Below are 18,130 nucleotides of genomic sequence, written 5' to 3'. Positions count from 1 at the left end.
AGCAGCTCCCACACCCTAAAAGTAGCATCAGAAGGGGCCCTGCATCACATCTGCTACATGTTCATTTTAACCATACATGTTTCCTATTCCCAAACCCAAAACTTGCTTATTTTAGGCATATATCAATATATATATTATTGAAATTTCCTGGCATCAGAAAAGGAAAAGGAAAAAAGGTCTGAGGTATAGCACCATGGAACAGCACCTCAATCGGTACTTTCCTTCCTGGAGTTCCTTATCACAAAGCAGTAACAACAGAGACGTGTGTACTCAAATGTTTCCAGTTCTGCCACCTGAGTTTTTCCTGGTGACTACAAATAACAGAGCTCTTGAACAGCAATATATACAAAGGGTTTTTTATTATTATTAATATTATTATTATTAATCAGAAAAAATATGGGATTGGATTCACTGGAAATTACAACTTTATTTTTTTCATAATACATACGCAGTATTGACAACATAATTTTGAAATCATTATAACGGAAGAGCCAGTTGCGATTGAGGGACACATGCAAGTTTTGGAAATGGACACAGAAAGGACAGCGTTGTACTGTACATATAATAATTACAGTTTATTAAACATACCTTCTTAGCACCTCTTACGTTGTGATGGAAGGAGCACCATGGCATTCAATTTTACAGCACCAAAATATCAAGGGAGGGGCAGGTGGGTTGGGGTGGAATGGAATGGTGGAGGATTTTCAAGATAATTGACCGCACGTTGTCTGTCTCTGCCACAGGATCCTTCATAATGGGCCAAACAAGTTTAAGTCATGTGATTCTGGTCCTACTGGGGCAACAGGTGTTTTCCCGAGAAGACATACATACATGGTGAGACATATTTTTTCTATGCCATTCTTATTCAAAACTTGCATGTGGCATCAAGTGGGGCTGGTGGGTAGCACCAAGGTGCATTTTTTTTTCTTTGTTGACGATCTTCTCCTTGTTTCCAAGCTTAACCGAGGAAACAGACGGGGCCAATTTCAAATCCAAACTTCTGATTCTGATCACCAAAGTCATTGATCATCACATCAAAAATAGGCACTTGGTCAATTTTGGGAGTATCAATTTCAAGAACAGTCTTTGCATAGCCTTTTCGTGTCTGAAAGAGAAAAAAAAAACACAAACCAAAATGAAGGTCAGTTGATGCAGTAAAGACCTGTAAATTTCTCCTAGATTGTCTAATAGGGCTGGGGAACCTTCCTTATGTCAAGGGCTATATACAGTGGTACCTTGGTTCTCAAACTTAATCCGTTTTGGAAGTCCGTTCTAAAACCAAAGCGTTCCAAAACCAAGGCATGCTTTTCCATAGAAAGTAATGCAAAATGAATTAATCCGTTCCAGACTTTTAAAAGCAACCTCTAAAGCAGCAATTTAACATGAATTTTACTATCTAACAAGACCATCTCTGGGTTAGGGTTAGGGTTAGGGTTAGGGTTAACTTTTTTGGATTGGGTTAGTGTTAGGGCAAGGATTAGAATTAGGGTTTGGGTCAGTGATGTTTTCTTGTGATTTTGATTCATTTGCAGTTGGTTTGCTTTTTTCAATTTGTTGTGTTGCTGCTTTTTCATGAGTTGCAAGTTTGTTGGCTTTGTGGTTTTCTGGATAGTTTCAGATTTAATTTAAAATGCTCAGCTGGGGAGCACGAAGCCTCCGCTTCCCAGCCGAGAGATCCCCACCCCCGCTTCTGCTTGCACATGAGTAGGAGCTGGATGGGGCAGCTCAGCTGGGGAGGTGCAGGCTCCATCACACTTTCCATTGAGGGGTTCGCGGCTGGGCCTCAGCATCAGAGCCCCTACACCACCTGAAGGCAGCCAGGTGGAATAGTTGCTGGGGTGGCAAAGGTGGAGGCAGCCTGGCAGCTGCATCTGAGAGCCCCTAAACTGCTGCTGAGGCAGCTGTCGGGCTGTCTCCACATTGTCACCCGATACTCCTTTAAACTTCTCTGTTGAGGTGAACATAGCCATGCACCCCTCAATGGAAAAGTGTGATGGAGCCTGCACCTCTCCAGGTGAGCAGCCCCAATCCAGCTCCTTCTCACGTGCAAGCAGGAGCGGGGCTGGGAAGCAGAGCCTTTGTGTCCCCTGGCTGAGCTGCCCCGATCCTGCTCCTACTCCCATGCAAGCAGGAACCAGGGGCACTCAAAATGGAACAGTTCAGATTCCGAAGAAGTTTGCAAACCGGAACACCTACTTCCAGGTTTGCGGGGTTCGAATTCCAAGTTGTTCATGAACTAAGCTGCTTGAAAACCGAGGTACCACTGTATATGGAATGGGTGGGCCTGGTGGTTTGGGCTAGAACCAGCAGAGAGCAGGGCCATTTCTCCCACCCACCCCCTCTTGGTGAAAATCAAGACATTAATGGTGATTAGACTTAGGAAAAAAAGCTCCCATGGCACCAAACTGCTGTGTACATGTGGGTCTTTATTAAAGGAGGGGCTCACAGCAGGGGAAGGAAGGATTAACCCTCCCCTCCCCATGCATTATGATCTCCTCAGATTGCTCCACATATGGTAATTCGCCTTACAGAAAAGCTCCCATTACTGCCAATGGGAGCTTCCCCACCCCACCCCCATACCCAAACCTAATTGCTTCCAAGGCTGCCAAGGCTGGATCTGAAGGCATTATGAGCTGGCAATTTCCATGGTCTAGAATCAAGTAGGCTGTGGATTACAGTGAAAGAGACCAGAAAGCAAACCTGGAGATTATCCTTGTTGAGTACCAACACCAAGAACGTAGGCGTTGACCATCTGGCAAAGAGATACAGCTGCAACTTGGTAATGCAGAAGCAGGTGGGACTTTCAGGTGCCTCAGAAGTGCATTTAATAAGCTGATGCATAAAAAAGCTACTTTTTGCGCATCTTAACCAACGCTCAAATGACAGCCTGCATTTTGATTTGGTCTAGTCTCAGAAAAACACTGCCACTATGGAAAAATTTCCAAGTGGCTATCACTATATCTATTTCTCACACCCAGTTTTTCTCTGAGCAATGTGTTGGGGGGGGGGGGTAGACAATGGGCCAGACTCATTTTGTGGGGGAAGCCAATGTGCTGGAGATGAATTGCCTTCTCACCCAACCATGGTCTAATGCGGAGAGAGAGAAAAGGAAGGATGAAGTCTTGCTTCCTGCAGGAACTATGCTGCCATGTCTGGCTAGGGTTCCCACCAAATGCAGGCACTGCTGCAGCTAACAATGCATATTATAGGAGCTGGGAAAACAGGATGGGCAGAGGAAGGACTGTGAGTAACAGGGGCAGCTTAGTCATGGGTAAGGGCAAAGGAAGAGCCCATCTAGTCCAGCATTCTCTTCTCATAGTGACCAACCAAATGCCTAGGGTGAAGCCCAGAAGCCAAACACCAGGGCAATAACTACAGCAATGGCATTATTCCATGGGGTGGGGGGGGATTGGTCAAGTGGGTGGGTTGTGGGATCATCAGAGATGGTAAAGAAGGGAGGGACACTTTTTAGTTATTATTATTATTATTATTATTATTATTATTATTATTATTATTATTATTTGTACCCCGCCTATGTGGCTGGATTTTCCCAGCCACTCTGGGCGGCTTCCAACAAAAATCAAATACATTAAAATATCACACATTAAAAGCTTCCCTAAACAGGGCTGCCTTCAGATGTCCTCTAAATGTCTGGTAGTTGTCTATCTCTTTGACAACAAATGGGAGGGCGTTCCACAGGGCGGGCGCCACTACCAAGAAGGCCCTCTGCATGGTTCCCTGTAGCTTTGCTTCTCGCAGTGAGGGAACCGCCAGAAGGCCCTTGGCACTGGATCTCAGTGTCCGGGCTGAATGATGGGGGTGGAGACGCTCCTTCAGATATACAGGACCAAGGCCGTTTAGAGCCAATGTAGATCTCTCAGGACCGGTGTTATGTGGTCCCGGCGGCCACTCCCAGTCACCAGTCTAGCAGCCGCATTCTGGATTATTTGCAGTTTCCAGGTCACCTTCAAAGGTAGCCCCACATAGAGCGCAAGGGAATTGCTTTGAATAAATAGAACCAGGGGTCAAGGAGAAGCAAATCACAAGGATGGCAAACAAGCCCAGGGTTATGTAACCCACAGGATTCTTGAGGTTACGTCAGTAATGTCTCAATACTTGTGAAACTTCTCAGACACACTTTCCTTAATACCATTCTATCCGTATCAGATTTCAGTGCCACTTCAAACGGCAGCTCATCGGATAAGAAGAGGGAAGAGATTTTTTTTTTTTTTTAAATGAAAGCTTTGGTATTGCTTTCAGTTGGCATTTTCTGCTTTAGAGAGAAATTATATTAAAATGGTAGAAGGGGGCCTTCCATTTGCAGCATTATTCTTATTCATCTTTTTCTGCAGCACACTGTAGAGTACAAATGCTTTCCCATTACTATCGTACATCTCAATCCTCTTTCTCCAGTGACTTGGCTCGTCAGTGCATTTAGAACAGCTCACTGTCTGATTTTATTTTATTCTATTGGTCTTTCCTTAAGTTATGGGCTGACATTACTTTCCCTTCTTCCGAAGTTTAAAAGTATTCTAATTATTGCTATTTTAAAAAGAGACGACAGTGCGTAGGTGAAAAACTAACTACAGAAACAAAATATGGTTTTGTTTTGTTTTTTTTGTTTTTAAAGAAAGGTCTTTGGAGGCATGCATGATAGCATTAAGCTGAACTCATTTGATTAAGATGGCAGGTTAGCTTAGTAAAGCAGAAAAGCATATCGTGGGCTTATACTTACCGCACAGCCATCGTGAAGAACTTTGATGTAAGGATTGTTGTCATAAGACATCTCTTCATCGTTTGAGCCTAAGAACCTCAGTGCTTTGTCATAGCTGTCAGAAGACACGTCATGCCATGCCACTGACTGATGGCAGTTATAAGTGAAGTTCTGTCGGGCAGAGGCACTCAGTAGTTTAAGGAATGTCATTTGGACCATATTAATGGAATTGCCTTCAGCATCCACGTAGGAAAGCTGGGGAGTAAAAACAAAGGAACATATAGACCCATGAAACAGGCACATAAACGTGGTCGGTTCTCCTTTTCAAGTGCAAAACAAGATTACACTTGACACAAAAACACATTAACTGGCTTCCCTATAAATCAACTGACACAATCCTGTTTGCTGTCCCATTAAGAATGCAGTCAAGCTATGAATCAGTAAACAGGGCCTCTTTGGGCAGTGCTACATGATTACGCATTTGGGCTGAAAACTTTTACCAGAAGCCGAAAACCATTGCAAATGGTGACCTGTAACCTTGCAACAAACAAACAAACATCATTCTACAGACACAACTTCAGTTTGCTGCAACTCTGTGGCCTGGTTTAGATGCTTCCTTCCAAGACCAGTCATGCCATTCTTGGCTCCAACAATGAATTTTGTAATAATGCTTTTCTAGCCTTCTGTAGGGATGTGGGTGGTGCTGTGGGTTAAACCACAGCCTAGGGCTTGCCAATCAGAAGGTCGGCGGTTCGAATCCCCGCAACGGGGTGAGCTCCCGTTGCTCGGTCCCTGCTCCTGCCAACCTAGCAGTTCGAAAGCACGTCAGAGTGCAAGTAGATAAATAGGTATCGCTCCGGCGGTAAACGGTATTTCGGTGCGCTGCTCTGGTTCACCAGACGCGGCTTAGTCAATGCTGGCCACATGACCCAGAAGCTGTACGCTGGCTCCCTTAGCCAGTAAAGCAAGATGAGCACTGCAACCCCAGAGTCGTCTGCAACTGGACCTAATGGTCAGGGGTCCCTTTACCTTTACCTTTACCTTTAGCCTTCTATAACTGTGAGAATGTGTCACATTTAGGTCCAATGTGCAGAAAAACAAGCTGTGAAACTGATCATATGCTAAAAAATTAACATGTGTCAAAATCTTAGCTTAAGGGCCTGGGCCAAATGGACCTCCTGCCCTACCCTTTGATTGGCCCTGCTTTCTCCTTGACATTTTAGCTCTCTTCATGCAAGGAGATTGAGGTAAATTTACTTAGTCCTTAACCTGTGCCTACTAGCGCCTTTCTGCATTCCCTGTATCTGGAAGCTTTTAAAGTCTGATGTTTTATTATGTTTTTATATGTGCTGGAAGCCCTCCAGAGTGGCTGAGGTAAGAATAACAATATTATTATTATTATATACTTGAACATGCTAACTGAAGTCTTGCAACCAGAAGATAGAGTAACTGCTGAAAAGTAGTTTAAATCTGAACATCTTTTCCAGCTTCAGCCATATATTGTTCTGTATATGTCACACACACAAAACTCCTGTTTTTCATAAAATAGTTTTGTTCTAAAAAAAAAAATCATTAGCACTTCAGATCAGTTACAGGTTTCTTGTACATCATGTTAGCTGAACTTAGCATCTCAAGAAAAAAAAAAAGATTTTACTGGTACTGCATTTCTTTTACCCGTACTACGTTTTCAATAACTTTCATAGTGGGAATGTGTTTTGATAGTCAGCAATACATTCTCCAGCAACGACAAGGTGAGAATAAAGTCCTCAACAGAATACCTATTTGAAATTTAATAATATTGCTTCTTACGCTGAGAGAATAAGTGGGGGAAAAATCTCATGAAAACAAAACAGTTGCTTTCTGTTGGGAATAAGATGAAAATTGTTTTATGCAATATAAATTATTTTTGGTCTCCCCCCCCCCCCCCAAAAAAAGATAAAGAACTCCAAATTTGCCTTCATTTTAAAATATGCTTCCTCATTCGATTTAAGCGATTGAGATTTGCATTCAGAGTTGGATGTTAAATTCAGGATTTATACCATGTGTTGGAAACTAACTTTGAGTGCATCTTTGTAGCTACTGAAGTTAATAAAATATGTCCATTTTTTTCTATTAATTGTTTAGGACATGAGACATAACAATAAAAACATTATCAAGAAATTCAACCTGCTACTACACAACATAATATTAAAGAACAGGTCCAGCTGGAACCTTATTCAGTCAGCTTTGGGAATACATGCAGTCGCCACCAGGTTTGCAGACTGAGGCGTCCACAGATAACACGAAGAGGTGCTGACTCACACTAAAAAGGGTTCATCCACTCGATACCAGAGTCTGCAAGCTTTGTGAATGCATTCTTCTGGAAACAAATGCAAGGGGCACACTGAATAGATGAGCCAGTGCATGCAAAAATGTATAGGGGTGTCTTTAGTGCAAACTGAAGCAGAAGTAGGGTGAAGCTCCAATGCTAGAGTCTCTGCAGCAGTGTTGCTGCTGCTTAGTGGAAGGAAGAGGGCCAATGTGGCAGGGAGGTTACTGTGGCGTGAAGAAGAGGAGGAGTTTGGATTTGATATCCCGCTTTATCACTACCCGAAGGAGTCTCAAAGCGGCTAACATTCTCCTTTCCCTTCTTCCCCCACAACAAACACTCTGTGAGGTGAGCGGGGCTGAGAGACATCAAAGAATTGTGACTAGCCCAAGGTCACCCAGCAGCTGCATGTGGAGGAGTGGAGACGCGAACCCAGTTCCCCAGATTATGAGTCTTCCACTCTTAACCACTACACCACACTGAGCAAGCCTGCATTTCCAATCCAGTGCTCCCACTGCTATGCTTGCACTGCCACCCGCCTACACATTGCCTCACGCCTCTCCCTTCCAGTAAGTTGTCACAACAACACTGACAGGAAGCCAGCATTTTTGGATAAGTTGCTTCTCAGACCAACTTATTAAGAAATCCTTCCCACTGCTCTTTTTCATTGCCTCTAGGTTAGACACGCTCTGGATGTTGCCATCTGTATATCAGGGATGCACAGAGAGATTCTCCCAGGAGCTGTCCCTCAACTGTGGAATTTGTTTCTTCAGCAAAGCTTGAGCCTGATGATCTGTCATGTGCCCCAAGTCCTGGGGATGGAGTGGACTATAATAGAAACCAGCTGCAACTACAGATCTAAAACAAGCAAGGGAAAGAAGAGGCCTTGCAGGCAGCAGAGAGCTCCTATGGGTACACTTTGGTCCTGACCCTGAGCACCAGAAACTACAGGCAAATGACTGAATGTGACGATGAAAGTCGCTCAGAACAAACTTGAACGCAGATTGCCCATGGTGGGGATCAAAAGGGATGCAGTCAAAATGTCAAACACGTTGCTGGCATTTTGTATCTTGTGTAATTCCTAGAAAAGTAAACCTACATGCAGAGACCATGGGGGTTTTTTTTTGCACACCGATTGAGATTAATTTTGTGCTGTGCTTTCAGAGCCCCACCTCCACAGAGAGATGTTTGGGGTTTGTGTGTCCTGAGTTCAAATCATTTTTGTGTGTGTGTCTCGTTCTTGGGTGTGGTTGCAAATGGCCAATTGTCTTTTGTGCCAGACCCAGAAAAAGTAAACCTGCATGTTTCTCACCCACTGATTGCTTTTGCTGGACCTGGGCACCTGAGTATGGACTCGGTTGCCTATTAATTCCAGAGTAAAGAAATTATGACTTACCAGCTTGCCTCTCTTAAATTCACTAAACCAGGTTCCTGGATTCTCCTTGGGCCATGATGAAATCCTTACCTGCAAGAGAAGATCAGATACGGCAAGTGTTAATTATGTCGGCAAGAAATGAGTGGGAATTAACAGAGTTTTACATAAACACTGCTAAATTAATCTCCTTTTTTAAAAGAAGAAGAAGAAGAAGAAGCCTGGGCTCTGTGCCTAGTTCTAATCATATTTGCAGTTCTGCAGATAGAAATTTATATCCAATTCTCAGATTACATATTAAATAACCAAATACATTAATTGGATTGTTCAGACAGATCTGTGGGAAACCGGTTGCAAGTACTTTGTCTCTTGGCAGAGGGTCTGCCCAGATGGTCTTTGGCTCCCTTCAAATGTTATATAGTCTTGTGGTCCTAATTGAAACAGTTATGTCTTCCTGCAAGATAGAGGGATGAACCATTAAAAGCTAACATAGATTTCAGCTGTACAGTCTCAGTCTGATCAGTGCCTGGTAGGGAAAATGTCCTGGGTCCTCACGGAAGGTGCTTAGAGCTTCCCTTTGGAGTTTAAGTGGAATTTCCTCCTTCAACTTCTCCTCTGTGAATTGCACAGAATTGCATATCCTCTGAATATTATCAGGGACAGGCAGGAGTCCTAGGGTGGACAGAGGAGCAGGAGGATGATCCAGGGGAAGGGGGCAGCAATTTGTGGGGTTCTGTGCCACCCGTGAGGCTGCAGGTGGAATAAGAGGAAGAATCTAGGCAGTTAGAGATGGGGGAAGAGTTGCAGGAAGGCACAGAGCTGGAAGGGACAGTCCCCAAGAGAGTTGGGCCATTAGAATCTTCTCCGTCCCCTCCCTCCCTCCATCTCCGAGGATGGGCTTAAAGCACAGGAGCTGCTGGAGCTGCTACACAGCAGAAATTGACGGTTGCTTGCACACACCGTGTAAGATGAGGGGGTTTCAGTGAGCTGGAAGGGGTGTGGTCACGCTGTTGCTCCAGCTGTCCCAGTTGGAGCACAAGTCTGTCTGAAGAAGTAGATGTCTAGCTTGCTAATTAGTAGGAGTGGGGTGTCGATCCCTTGCGCCTTAGGAGCTGATGCAATTGGTTGCTTTGCCAGTGAAGAACTAGACTTCCAATAACCTGTGCTCAATGTTTGATATCTTCTTTTGAGAAGCCACAGAATCTGATTTCAATACTTGATATTTCGTAGTAGGAGAAGAACATCCCTGTTGGATATGACCAAAGTTGTCTATCCTGCCCAACAGTCCTTTGGGCACACATTTAATTTGTGCTCATGGCTCTCAATCCAAGAAGAACCTCATGTTTGGAGAAAAGATAACTTAAGAAATATGTAAATCCTCAAAATCGTTTCTCCTGCATATTCCCCATCTTACCTTAATGACACATGTTAATTTATCATTAATAGAATTTGTACTGTTAAAACGGAAAGGGGTCAAGCCATTGCAAGAGGTGTTCAAATTTGGGGAAGTTGGATAGTTACAATGGAATGGTCTCGTTGGTGGGGTGCACATTTTTATTTTTTATTTATTTATGGTTATTACTTTGTCAAAATAAATAACAATATATAAAATGTGCATTATGAGATAAACTTAAAATTCTGTATTTAAATACAGATTAAATTGTGAATTTTCATGCAGATTAAAAATAAAAATAGTAACCATGGAGTAGTGTAGGAACAGGACAGAGCAGAACCAGAATGATTGAATGCATTGGACCAGAAATAAATTTAGCTTTCCACCCTTTGCAAAGCAATGCAGAGATCTGATTCTGTGCATGAATCCCTTCAGCAGGATTTGGGCTTGAGCGTGGAGATGCCCCATGTAAACTGTAGTCAGACAAGGAGATCGAGCAAGAGGAGTTGTCGCCGGCTTTCTGTGAGAAGGAGCAAAGAAGCAGCTTGCATGTACACACCGAAATGGTTCCCCACAGAAAGGGTTAAGAAAAATAAAAACTGAAAGAAAAACGACTCTATTTTCCAGGATGGAGCCTGAGCTTCATGCCCTCATTAGAAATGGCTACACAGCTGTGGTGTGTGAAGGAAAAGAAATGTTACTGGCAAGCAGGTGCAGTCAGCTTACATCTGCACTGCATGAGGGAGTGGGGAGGGCCTCCGATCTCTGCTAACACTGTATTATCACTTCACTGCTTTGTTCAAATTTATGTAAATGTAATGGAGTAATTATGCTGCAAGGAAAGGCACATGAACAAAAATGTGACAGGATATCCCCCCCCCCCCGTTTTAGTCACAACGCAGAAGCAACGCAGTAGGAACCATCAACAACAAATGCGGGGAAGATGGGTACTTACTCCTTCTGACTTCTTATCCGGATATATGCAAGTTTCTCCGCCTGCTGTGAAATTACAGTACACTTTGAAAGAGTCCCCGGAACAACCCTGGTTAGGATCAATCCAATACTCTCCTGTGAAATGAAGAAGAAGGGGAATTACTTCCAATAATTCATTAAGCTGATGTTCAGCCTTTACTGCCATCTAAATGAGGTTGTAAAAAAAAAAAAAAACCGCAGTGATGAGATCAGAGATTAGACATTTTGTACCTTTGCACAGAATAAAATGCCCTCCCTATTATTTTCTGTTCTCACAATATAGGCTTGCAAATTTATCTTGTGCTTCAGAAAACACAGGCAACAATTTTTTGAAGAACTTTACAGCAACACTGCATGGGAGTTAGAACCACAGCAGAAAAACACACTGGTCAACAAAGACTTTTTCCTCAGGGGCACAGCACCCGTGGAGTGAGAAACCGGCTAAGTAGGTTGAACAGCAGGTCCAGAATCTAACCTCTATCAGGCATACAGCCTGAGGGGGGAAGGAGGAGGGAGATCTGTGATACACACATAAATCAGCACCACTGTAATGAGCAAGGATTGCTTTACACATTTATAAATATGGTTTGCTCTCCTAGGACTGTACTACTTTAGAATGTAAGGGAGGAATCACATTCTTGAATGGTTCCCATGTATTTGAATGCTCCCTGCGTGTAGAAATCCTGCATGTCAGGAAGGAGGCTAGATGCTCCCTGATGTGCTAGCTTTCTACAGACAAGGGGTTTTTGACATGGGTAAATAAGCAACCATTTGATATCCTTAACAGGAAGTGGTGCAGTTCCAATGGAAAGATACAAAGAGTAAAGTGAGAGAGGGGGAAAGCTGCGTCTGAAGGAAATATTACCCTTCAGGTACAGGTGCAGCTTTGACACAATAAAAACAATATTGCCTTTGAGGATATCAAAACCTAAGACTGGGTCAATAAGCAATAAAAATATAACTGTTATAAACTGCTTGAATTTGTGCGTGGCAATTATTATGAACTGCCAGCTCTGTTCACCTTGTGCAGCTTCTCATAAGACCTGCTTAATGCCTCCTCAAGACCACATCTCTTTTTTCTTTGCAATGAAACTAATATGTTCTATGCAGTAACCAAAACATACTTGATAAAAGGGGGGAAACATCACATGATAAAAGGAATATGAAAGCAGAAAGACTGCGTGAATGCTAGTCTCTTCATTTAAGCCTTGCCCCCAGAGGGTTAAAGAAATTTCCAGCTAAGACAGAGAATTATAAATCAGATTCCTCTTGAACAACACAGCCTGTTTTCTATTGCTCTACAACCTACTGCAACCGAACGTAGTAAATATTAGTGATATAAATGCTATTTAAATGCGAATATATATTTGCTGTTTAATGTGGGGCTGCCGTTAGGTCTGGAAGCTTCAGCTATAGCTGGTGCAGAAATCTGAGGCTGGACTGGTAATGGGAACAGACTACTGCCAACACATTTTACTGCTGTTAAAGACCTGCACTGGCTTCCAATCTGCTTCTTGGACCAGGTTCAAGGTTCCTGTACTAGTGTACAAAGGCTTGAACAACTTGGGCTCAGGATACTTGAAAGAATGCCTTGCCTGACTATCGCATGTCAATCACAGAGATGATCTGGGGGAGAACCTTGAGTTTGTCCCTCATAGACCAGAAGTATGATTTATGTAAAGAAAGAGGCATACAGTACCTTCAGTGTAGGGGACCCTACTGTTTGCTGTTCCTTCCACTAGAAATCAGGCGGACACTGTCTCTGCTAAGTTTCAGGCCTCATCTTAAAACGGCATTATTTCAGGAAACCTTTGCATCATGAACGTTGCTCTACAGTTCTACTCTGCATTTTAAATTGAGTATGTTTTATTTTTTTTCTGTAAGCTGCTTTGGGACATATGCCAAGTCTTCTTATGATCACTGCCTGACAACCCCTGCATGTCAATCCTGGCCCACTCAGCCATTTTTTCCTGTTATATTTTATTACATTTTCACATATACACTCCAATACAGAATATATTTTTTTCTTGACTTCCCACCCCGTTTTCCATTTCTTCCCCCTTTGCCGCACCCTATCTTCTATCTCTTGGACCATAACAACAATTCAATCATCTCTAATTCCTTCCGTTGCTCATAGTTCAAATCCTGCTTACGAGAGCATCATTCTATAGTATTTCTTTAAGTGGTCCAAAAAAGAAAAAAAAGGGGGGGGGAAGGCTTCCATTCACCCACAAAACAATCCTAATTAGGTTTTCTTATTTTGGATGCTAACTTTGCCAATTGTACATAGTGCACCATCTTTCTTATCCATTCTTCCCAGTCAGCCATTTTAGTGGTTTCAGTGAAATACAAGGCTGAGTTTAGGGGGGTTGCGTACCCTATTCAGTTTGTTAATGCCCTTCTCTTGGGCCCAACAAAACCATTGCCTCAGCTGAAGCAGGAACAAAGCTGACAATTATTATCCATGTGGTAATTCTCTCATCATCACCACCTCCACTCATTAGTCCCCCCACCATCAATACCACCTTTGGCTGGTCTCGGACGACCTCCCTGCAGATGCCCCATGATAATGTCTGGACAACCTATGCCAACAATTGCTGGTAAGTAAGCAATACCCTTTCCTCTTTTGAAATTGCTCTTCAGCCATGCTGCCAAGTTTTGCATTCTCCTCCTTTATCACCACTGTGTAAAGTTATAATCCCTGAACACTTGGAGTGTCTGTCTTTGATCATGCTATTTAAAACGAATTGATATTCACAGTACTATGTAGCACTTTTCCTGCACAGTAAATGTGAATTATTTTTACTTCAGCAAATATTTCATAATGGGAGATGCCATCCCCCCCTCGTCCACCCATAAACAAGTTAACAGTCCCCCGTCCCCCCCGAAACAAAGTTTCTTCAGGTGGTGCTAAAGTAGGACTTTTTTAAAAAATAAAAAACCCCTGCATGAATGGATTTAATAGGCATTTTATTTAGTTCTTTTTAGAGGCTTTATTAGCCATATAACTAGAATAAATGACCTGACATTATAGTTTAGCAAATCACAACTTCAGCGCATTTGCCTTTTGTCACGTAACATTAACATACCATCTGGGAAGTCTGGGTGACAGAGCTGGAGATCCTTGCATGTTCGGGCTGGGTTGTTCTGAGTCCCCATTGGGTATTTCATGTGCTCAATGTCTTGCTTCAGAGAGTTAAGTGAGCCGAAGATTTCCTCCATGCCATCGGTGTAATCCAGGATGCTGTCGGCTGCGTCGGACATCATGGCATCTGAAGATCTTCTGGTCTTTTTGGGTGACTGGATCGGCAAAGGTTGAATCACCTCACCCGGAGGGCCCTGGGGAAAGCAAAAGCAATGACCTTTCTCTGCCACCTTTTTAAGAAAGTCACAGGAGATTGGGTAAAAAGCCTAAGGGATATGAAGCTATTCACTTGGATCCAGGGCGTGAAAACAAAATCCTCTTAAAATGGCAACAGAAAATTACAGAATACATGGAAATCGCAAAAATTACAATAAGAGTCAGACAGCAGGGGGAAGAAACATTTAGAAATGAATGGGGAAAATTTATGGATTACTTGGACAAGGTGTGTAAGACGTAAAGGATGACATATAACACTTGGCGTGTAGTTACTATATACAAGAAAATATTTAAGAAATAAGGAAAGATATTTAATATGGAAACAAGAGTGTAAGAACAAATCGAAATCCGATAAGGAAAAATTTCAATTGGAGTAAGAAGAGTTGATGTGTAAAACATAGATATATGATTTAGAGAAGACATAGGAAGGAAGAAGGGAAGGAAATGAAATTTGAATATCTAAAAGATAAGAGTGGTGTATATCTTTGGAAATTTAAGTTTTTGTATTACTTGTATCTATAAGTTCTGTGTTAAATTTATGTTAAAATTCAAGGAAAAACCAATAAAAATTATTTACAAAAAAAAGCAAGACTGTGGCATCAAGGTGACAATTGGAAGCCCACACGTCACAGAGGATCCCCAGGGGTTCTCTGCAGGGGATAGACTTCCCCCTTCAGATTTTTGGCCCTTCAAACTTCCACATTCAGGTGGCAAAAGAAACACATTTGTCTCATTCCTGGCCACGGTTAAGCCTGTGACAGCCAAGGGAAGGGGGAGGCCTCAAAACCTCCACTTTCTCTGTTGATCAACATCTTTGCATAGCTGGAGGGTGCTGCTTTGAATGTGGACTCACTCAGAACAGGACCAGGCTACTTTCTGGTGGTTTGGTATTTTTCTTGCTACTAAAAAAATAAAATGCTTTGGCTTCAGGGCCGTCTTAAGTAAATCCAGCGCCCTGGCGCGAAGATCTCTCCGGCGCCCCTTGCACTCCACCGGGCAGGGCCAGGCGCAGCAGGCAGCCGGAGGGTGCGCAGGGACGCCGAACTCACACTCCGCCGGGCAGGGCCAGGCACGGCGGACAGCTGGAGGGTGCGGAGGGGTGGGTGGGGACGCTGCCAGCTGTGCTCTGCCTCCGCCTGCTTGGCTGAAGCGGGGGCACGGCGCTGTCGTCCAGGGAGCCTGGCTGCAGCGCCGACGGGAGGCTTGCCGACAGCCTCCCCACGTCCGCAGCCCGAGAAGAGGCGGGCGAGAGCGGCACTGCCCCCGCCGCCGCTTCAAGTCCCTTGTCTGGGGTTGGGGGGAGGAACGGGGCGAGGAGGAGCAGCCAAAACGAGAGTACCCCTAAATCGCCGCCGCTGATCACCTCCTCCTACCTTCCCATGCCCTCCTCCAGTCCTGCGCAGTGGCAGGCTGGAGAAGTGCTCTGGCGGCCAATTGCGGCGCCGAAAGGAGGCGCGGCCGCCGGGGATCGCGCCCGCCTCCCCGGCGGGGCGCACACACCAGCCAGGGAGGGAAGGAGGGAGGCAGGGCTGATTGCTGAGCGCCCAGCTCGCTGCCGCCGATCGCCTCCTCCTGACTTTCCCCTGGCAGGGGGCAGGCTGCCACTCCTACTGAGCCGCCGACGTGGCCCCGGACCTCTTCCCTGGTGCCCTCCAGAACGTGGCGCCCTGGTGCACCGCGCCACTAGCCTTTATGGCTAAGACGGCCCTGTTTGGCTTCTTTCTGAGCTACAATGGCTCACTCATTAATACTTGTGGCCCACTGAGCTGCCTTCGGTCCTACCAAGGGAAAAGGTGGGGTGAAAAATAAATAGAGGAGGAGGAGGAGGAAGAGGAGGAGGAAAGCACAACAGTTACATATTGTGGCTTGGCAACTCCCTTGTATTTGCAGAGACAGACAGACAGACAGACAGACAGGAGCTTTACTGAGCCACTGTTTGGTTTCCATAGCTAATACTTATGATTATTAAAATTATTATAACTGACAGCTAAGTTGCATTTGGTCTGTATCACACATTAGGTCCATAGACAAAGAGTTGATGAGGGTAATTGCTGCTTTGTATTTACAAACAAGTTGCACTTAAAAACCAGGCCAGGGTCAATGCTGCGTATCAGAAAACCAGTGCGTCCTTTATTTCACACCAATTTGATAACTTAACCCGATATTACTGCTGCAGCATTTGACTATGATGTATGTGCTTCAGGTAGGCCTGATCAAATATTCACACACGGAAACGTGGACATTGACAGATTACCTATTAGTGTAACTTATAAAAGCCAATTTAAACGTTGGGTTTAAAATGTCAATAATTGCAAAGAGGGAGAGGGAGAAATCTTACGAGACTGCAAGCTTCACATGAAACTCTCACCAGTCCCTGCTATTTGATGTGTATCTAGTGTTCCTTGATTAAGCAAGTAAAGTTTTCCACCCAGGCAATCCTAAAAATAATAAATTTTGGTGACTTGTACTAATCAGGGAAATTTGCACCGTTTCACTATTCTCCCCCATAAGTTGTTCCACATTTTTACTGTTTTGCTAGTTGTAGAAAACGGCAAGGTAGCTATAGATGCACAGAAAGTGAATTCTCATCAAAAGGATGTGGTTTGCACCCAATAACTAGCACAACACTTGCAACATTCATCAGGTAAGTATCCATTTTACTTACAGGAGGTCCAGGGGGTCCAGGTAAACCGCCATCGCCCTTCTGACCACCAGGACCCTATGAAGGAGTACAAGGGACACCCTATTAGTGGTCATTTTGTAACCGACTGGAACAAAGAACAGTCAGCAATGGGAAAAGAAAGATGAATTTGAGAACAAAGCAACTTACCGTTGAACCTTTGGAGCCTTTGGGTCCTTGGGGTCCCTAAAAGAAAAAGGGGAAAGGTAGGTATCATCAGCCAAGGTGCAAATGTCAAAACTGATGGGCATGGCAGGAGACATGCTGGGTGTGGCTACTTACAGGTAAGCCGGGTGGACCAGGAGGACCAAGTGGGCCAGCAGAACCAGGAATTCCCTTGAAAAAAGAAGTAGTACAAAGTCAAGTTATTCTAGGCACCCTCTGAAAGCTGAAAACCTGACTCTTATTGGTACTGAAAATTACAAAGACAGCGAGTTGCAAGTGAAACTGCTGAAGTTATATCAAGCCAAGAATGCAGGGTTGTTTGTTCGTTTTGTTTTGCATAATAAGAATAAGAAGCATTTAAAAACAGGGTTGTTGTCTTTTGTAAGTACCAAAAGGATCGTAAGAACTGAGATTTCATTTAACCCACAAACCGCTTAAACGATTTGAAGGGTTGCACGAGAAAGCAAGCAGGAAATTTGCAACATTGTGGCAAATGAGTGGGAGAATAAAGGGAAATCTTCAAAACAGGCATAGGGTTAGGAAAATTTGGTATGTCACACTGATGAATAAGCCAATAGAATTTAATCAGACAGAAATAATTAACACAGGCTCCCAATTACTGGCTTATGGGCATGGGAGATGCCCCTAAATCTACTGTGATGATATGAGATCACTATTACTAATAAGGCTTTAATTTAACAGAAGGTACATTTGTAAACATCTTGTATACTAGTCTTCTGTGTTTTGAGCTCATGGTTTTCTTTTTCTCTGTGTTGGTGTGGTCTTCAACAATTATTTTTCAACTATGTTTTCCAAAGTGGTTTTTTTGTTTTTGGTAACTGCACAAAAAAGTAGACACAACCCAAAAGGAAATTCTCCCATGCAAGCCCTGCTGAAAGGAAACAGAGCTGAGCTGCCCCAGAGTATTTAATTGACATCTTTTAAAAGGAAAATAGCTCAGTAGTAAAATATAGGAGCTCACATTTCCCGGCTTTCCTTATTTAAAGCGTTTCCATTGTCAGAGCAGATTGTGGTTCTGCTATTCATCTGCCCTCATAAATCTATTCCCCCCCCCAGCGCTGAACAGATTTGTTCTATATACCCAGAACTATGCAAGAATATGCTAGTTTGGAGAGAGGCTGGTCGGTTAACAGGAATGAAACCA

The 18,130-nt window shown here is 43.7% G+C and overlaps 1 protein-coding gene and 1 long non-coding RNA gene across 2 annotated transcripts in view; one reads left to right on the top strand and one right to left on the bottom strand.

Moving 5' to 3' along the window:
- The window catches only part of LOC117048096, a 35,355-nt gene extending 27,258 nt beyond the window's left edge, over window positions 1-8,097 (top strand). Inside the window, exons 2-3 of the long non-coding RNA XR_004426801.1 lie at window positions 744-1,141; window positions 7,700-8,097. This is a non-coding gene — a long non-coding RNA (uncharacterized LOC117048096). The remainder of the gene's footprint in view (window positions 1-743; window positions 1,142-7,699) is intronic.
- The window catches only part of COL11A1 (collagen type XI alpha 1 chain), a 254,149-nt gene continuing 236,361 nt past the window's right edge, over window positions 343-18,130 (bottom strand). Inside the window, exons 60-67 of the mRNA XM_033151495.1 lie at window positions 17,083-17,136; window positions 16,951-16,986; window positions 16,786-16,839; window positions 13,849-14,098; window positions 10,743-10,855; window positions 8,419-8,487; window positions 4,736-4,969; window positions 343-1,105 (exon numbers count right to left, since the gene is read on the bottom strand). Coding sequence (XP_033007386.1) covers window positions 959-1,105; window positions 4,736-4,969; window positions 8,419-8,487; window positions 10,743-10,855; window positions 13,849-14,098; window positions 16,786-16,839; window positions 16,951-16,986; window positions 17,083-17,136 — 957 coding nt within the window. The 3' untranslated portion in view covers window positions 343-958. The remainder of the gene's footprint in view (window positions 1,106-4,735; window positions 4,970-8,418; window positions 8,488-10,742; window positions 10,856-13,848; window positions 14,099-16,785; window positions 16,840-16,950; window positions 16,987-17,082; window positions 17,137-18,130) is intronic.

The sequence above is a fragment of the Lacerta agilis genome, chromosome 6, assembly GCF_009819535.1.
Source record: "Lacerta agilis isolate rLacAgi1 chromosome 6, rLacAgi1.pri, whole genome shotgun sequence".
NCBI classification, from domain to species: Eukaryota; Metazoa; Chordata; class Lepidosauria; order Squamata; family Lacertidae; genus Lacerta; species Lacerta agilis.
This window is presented reverse-complemented; position numbering and strand designations above follow the sequence as displayed.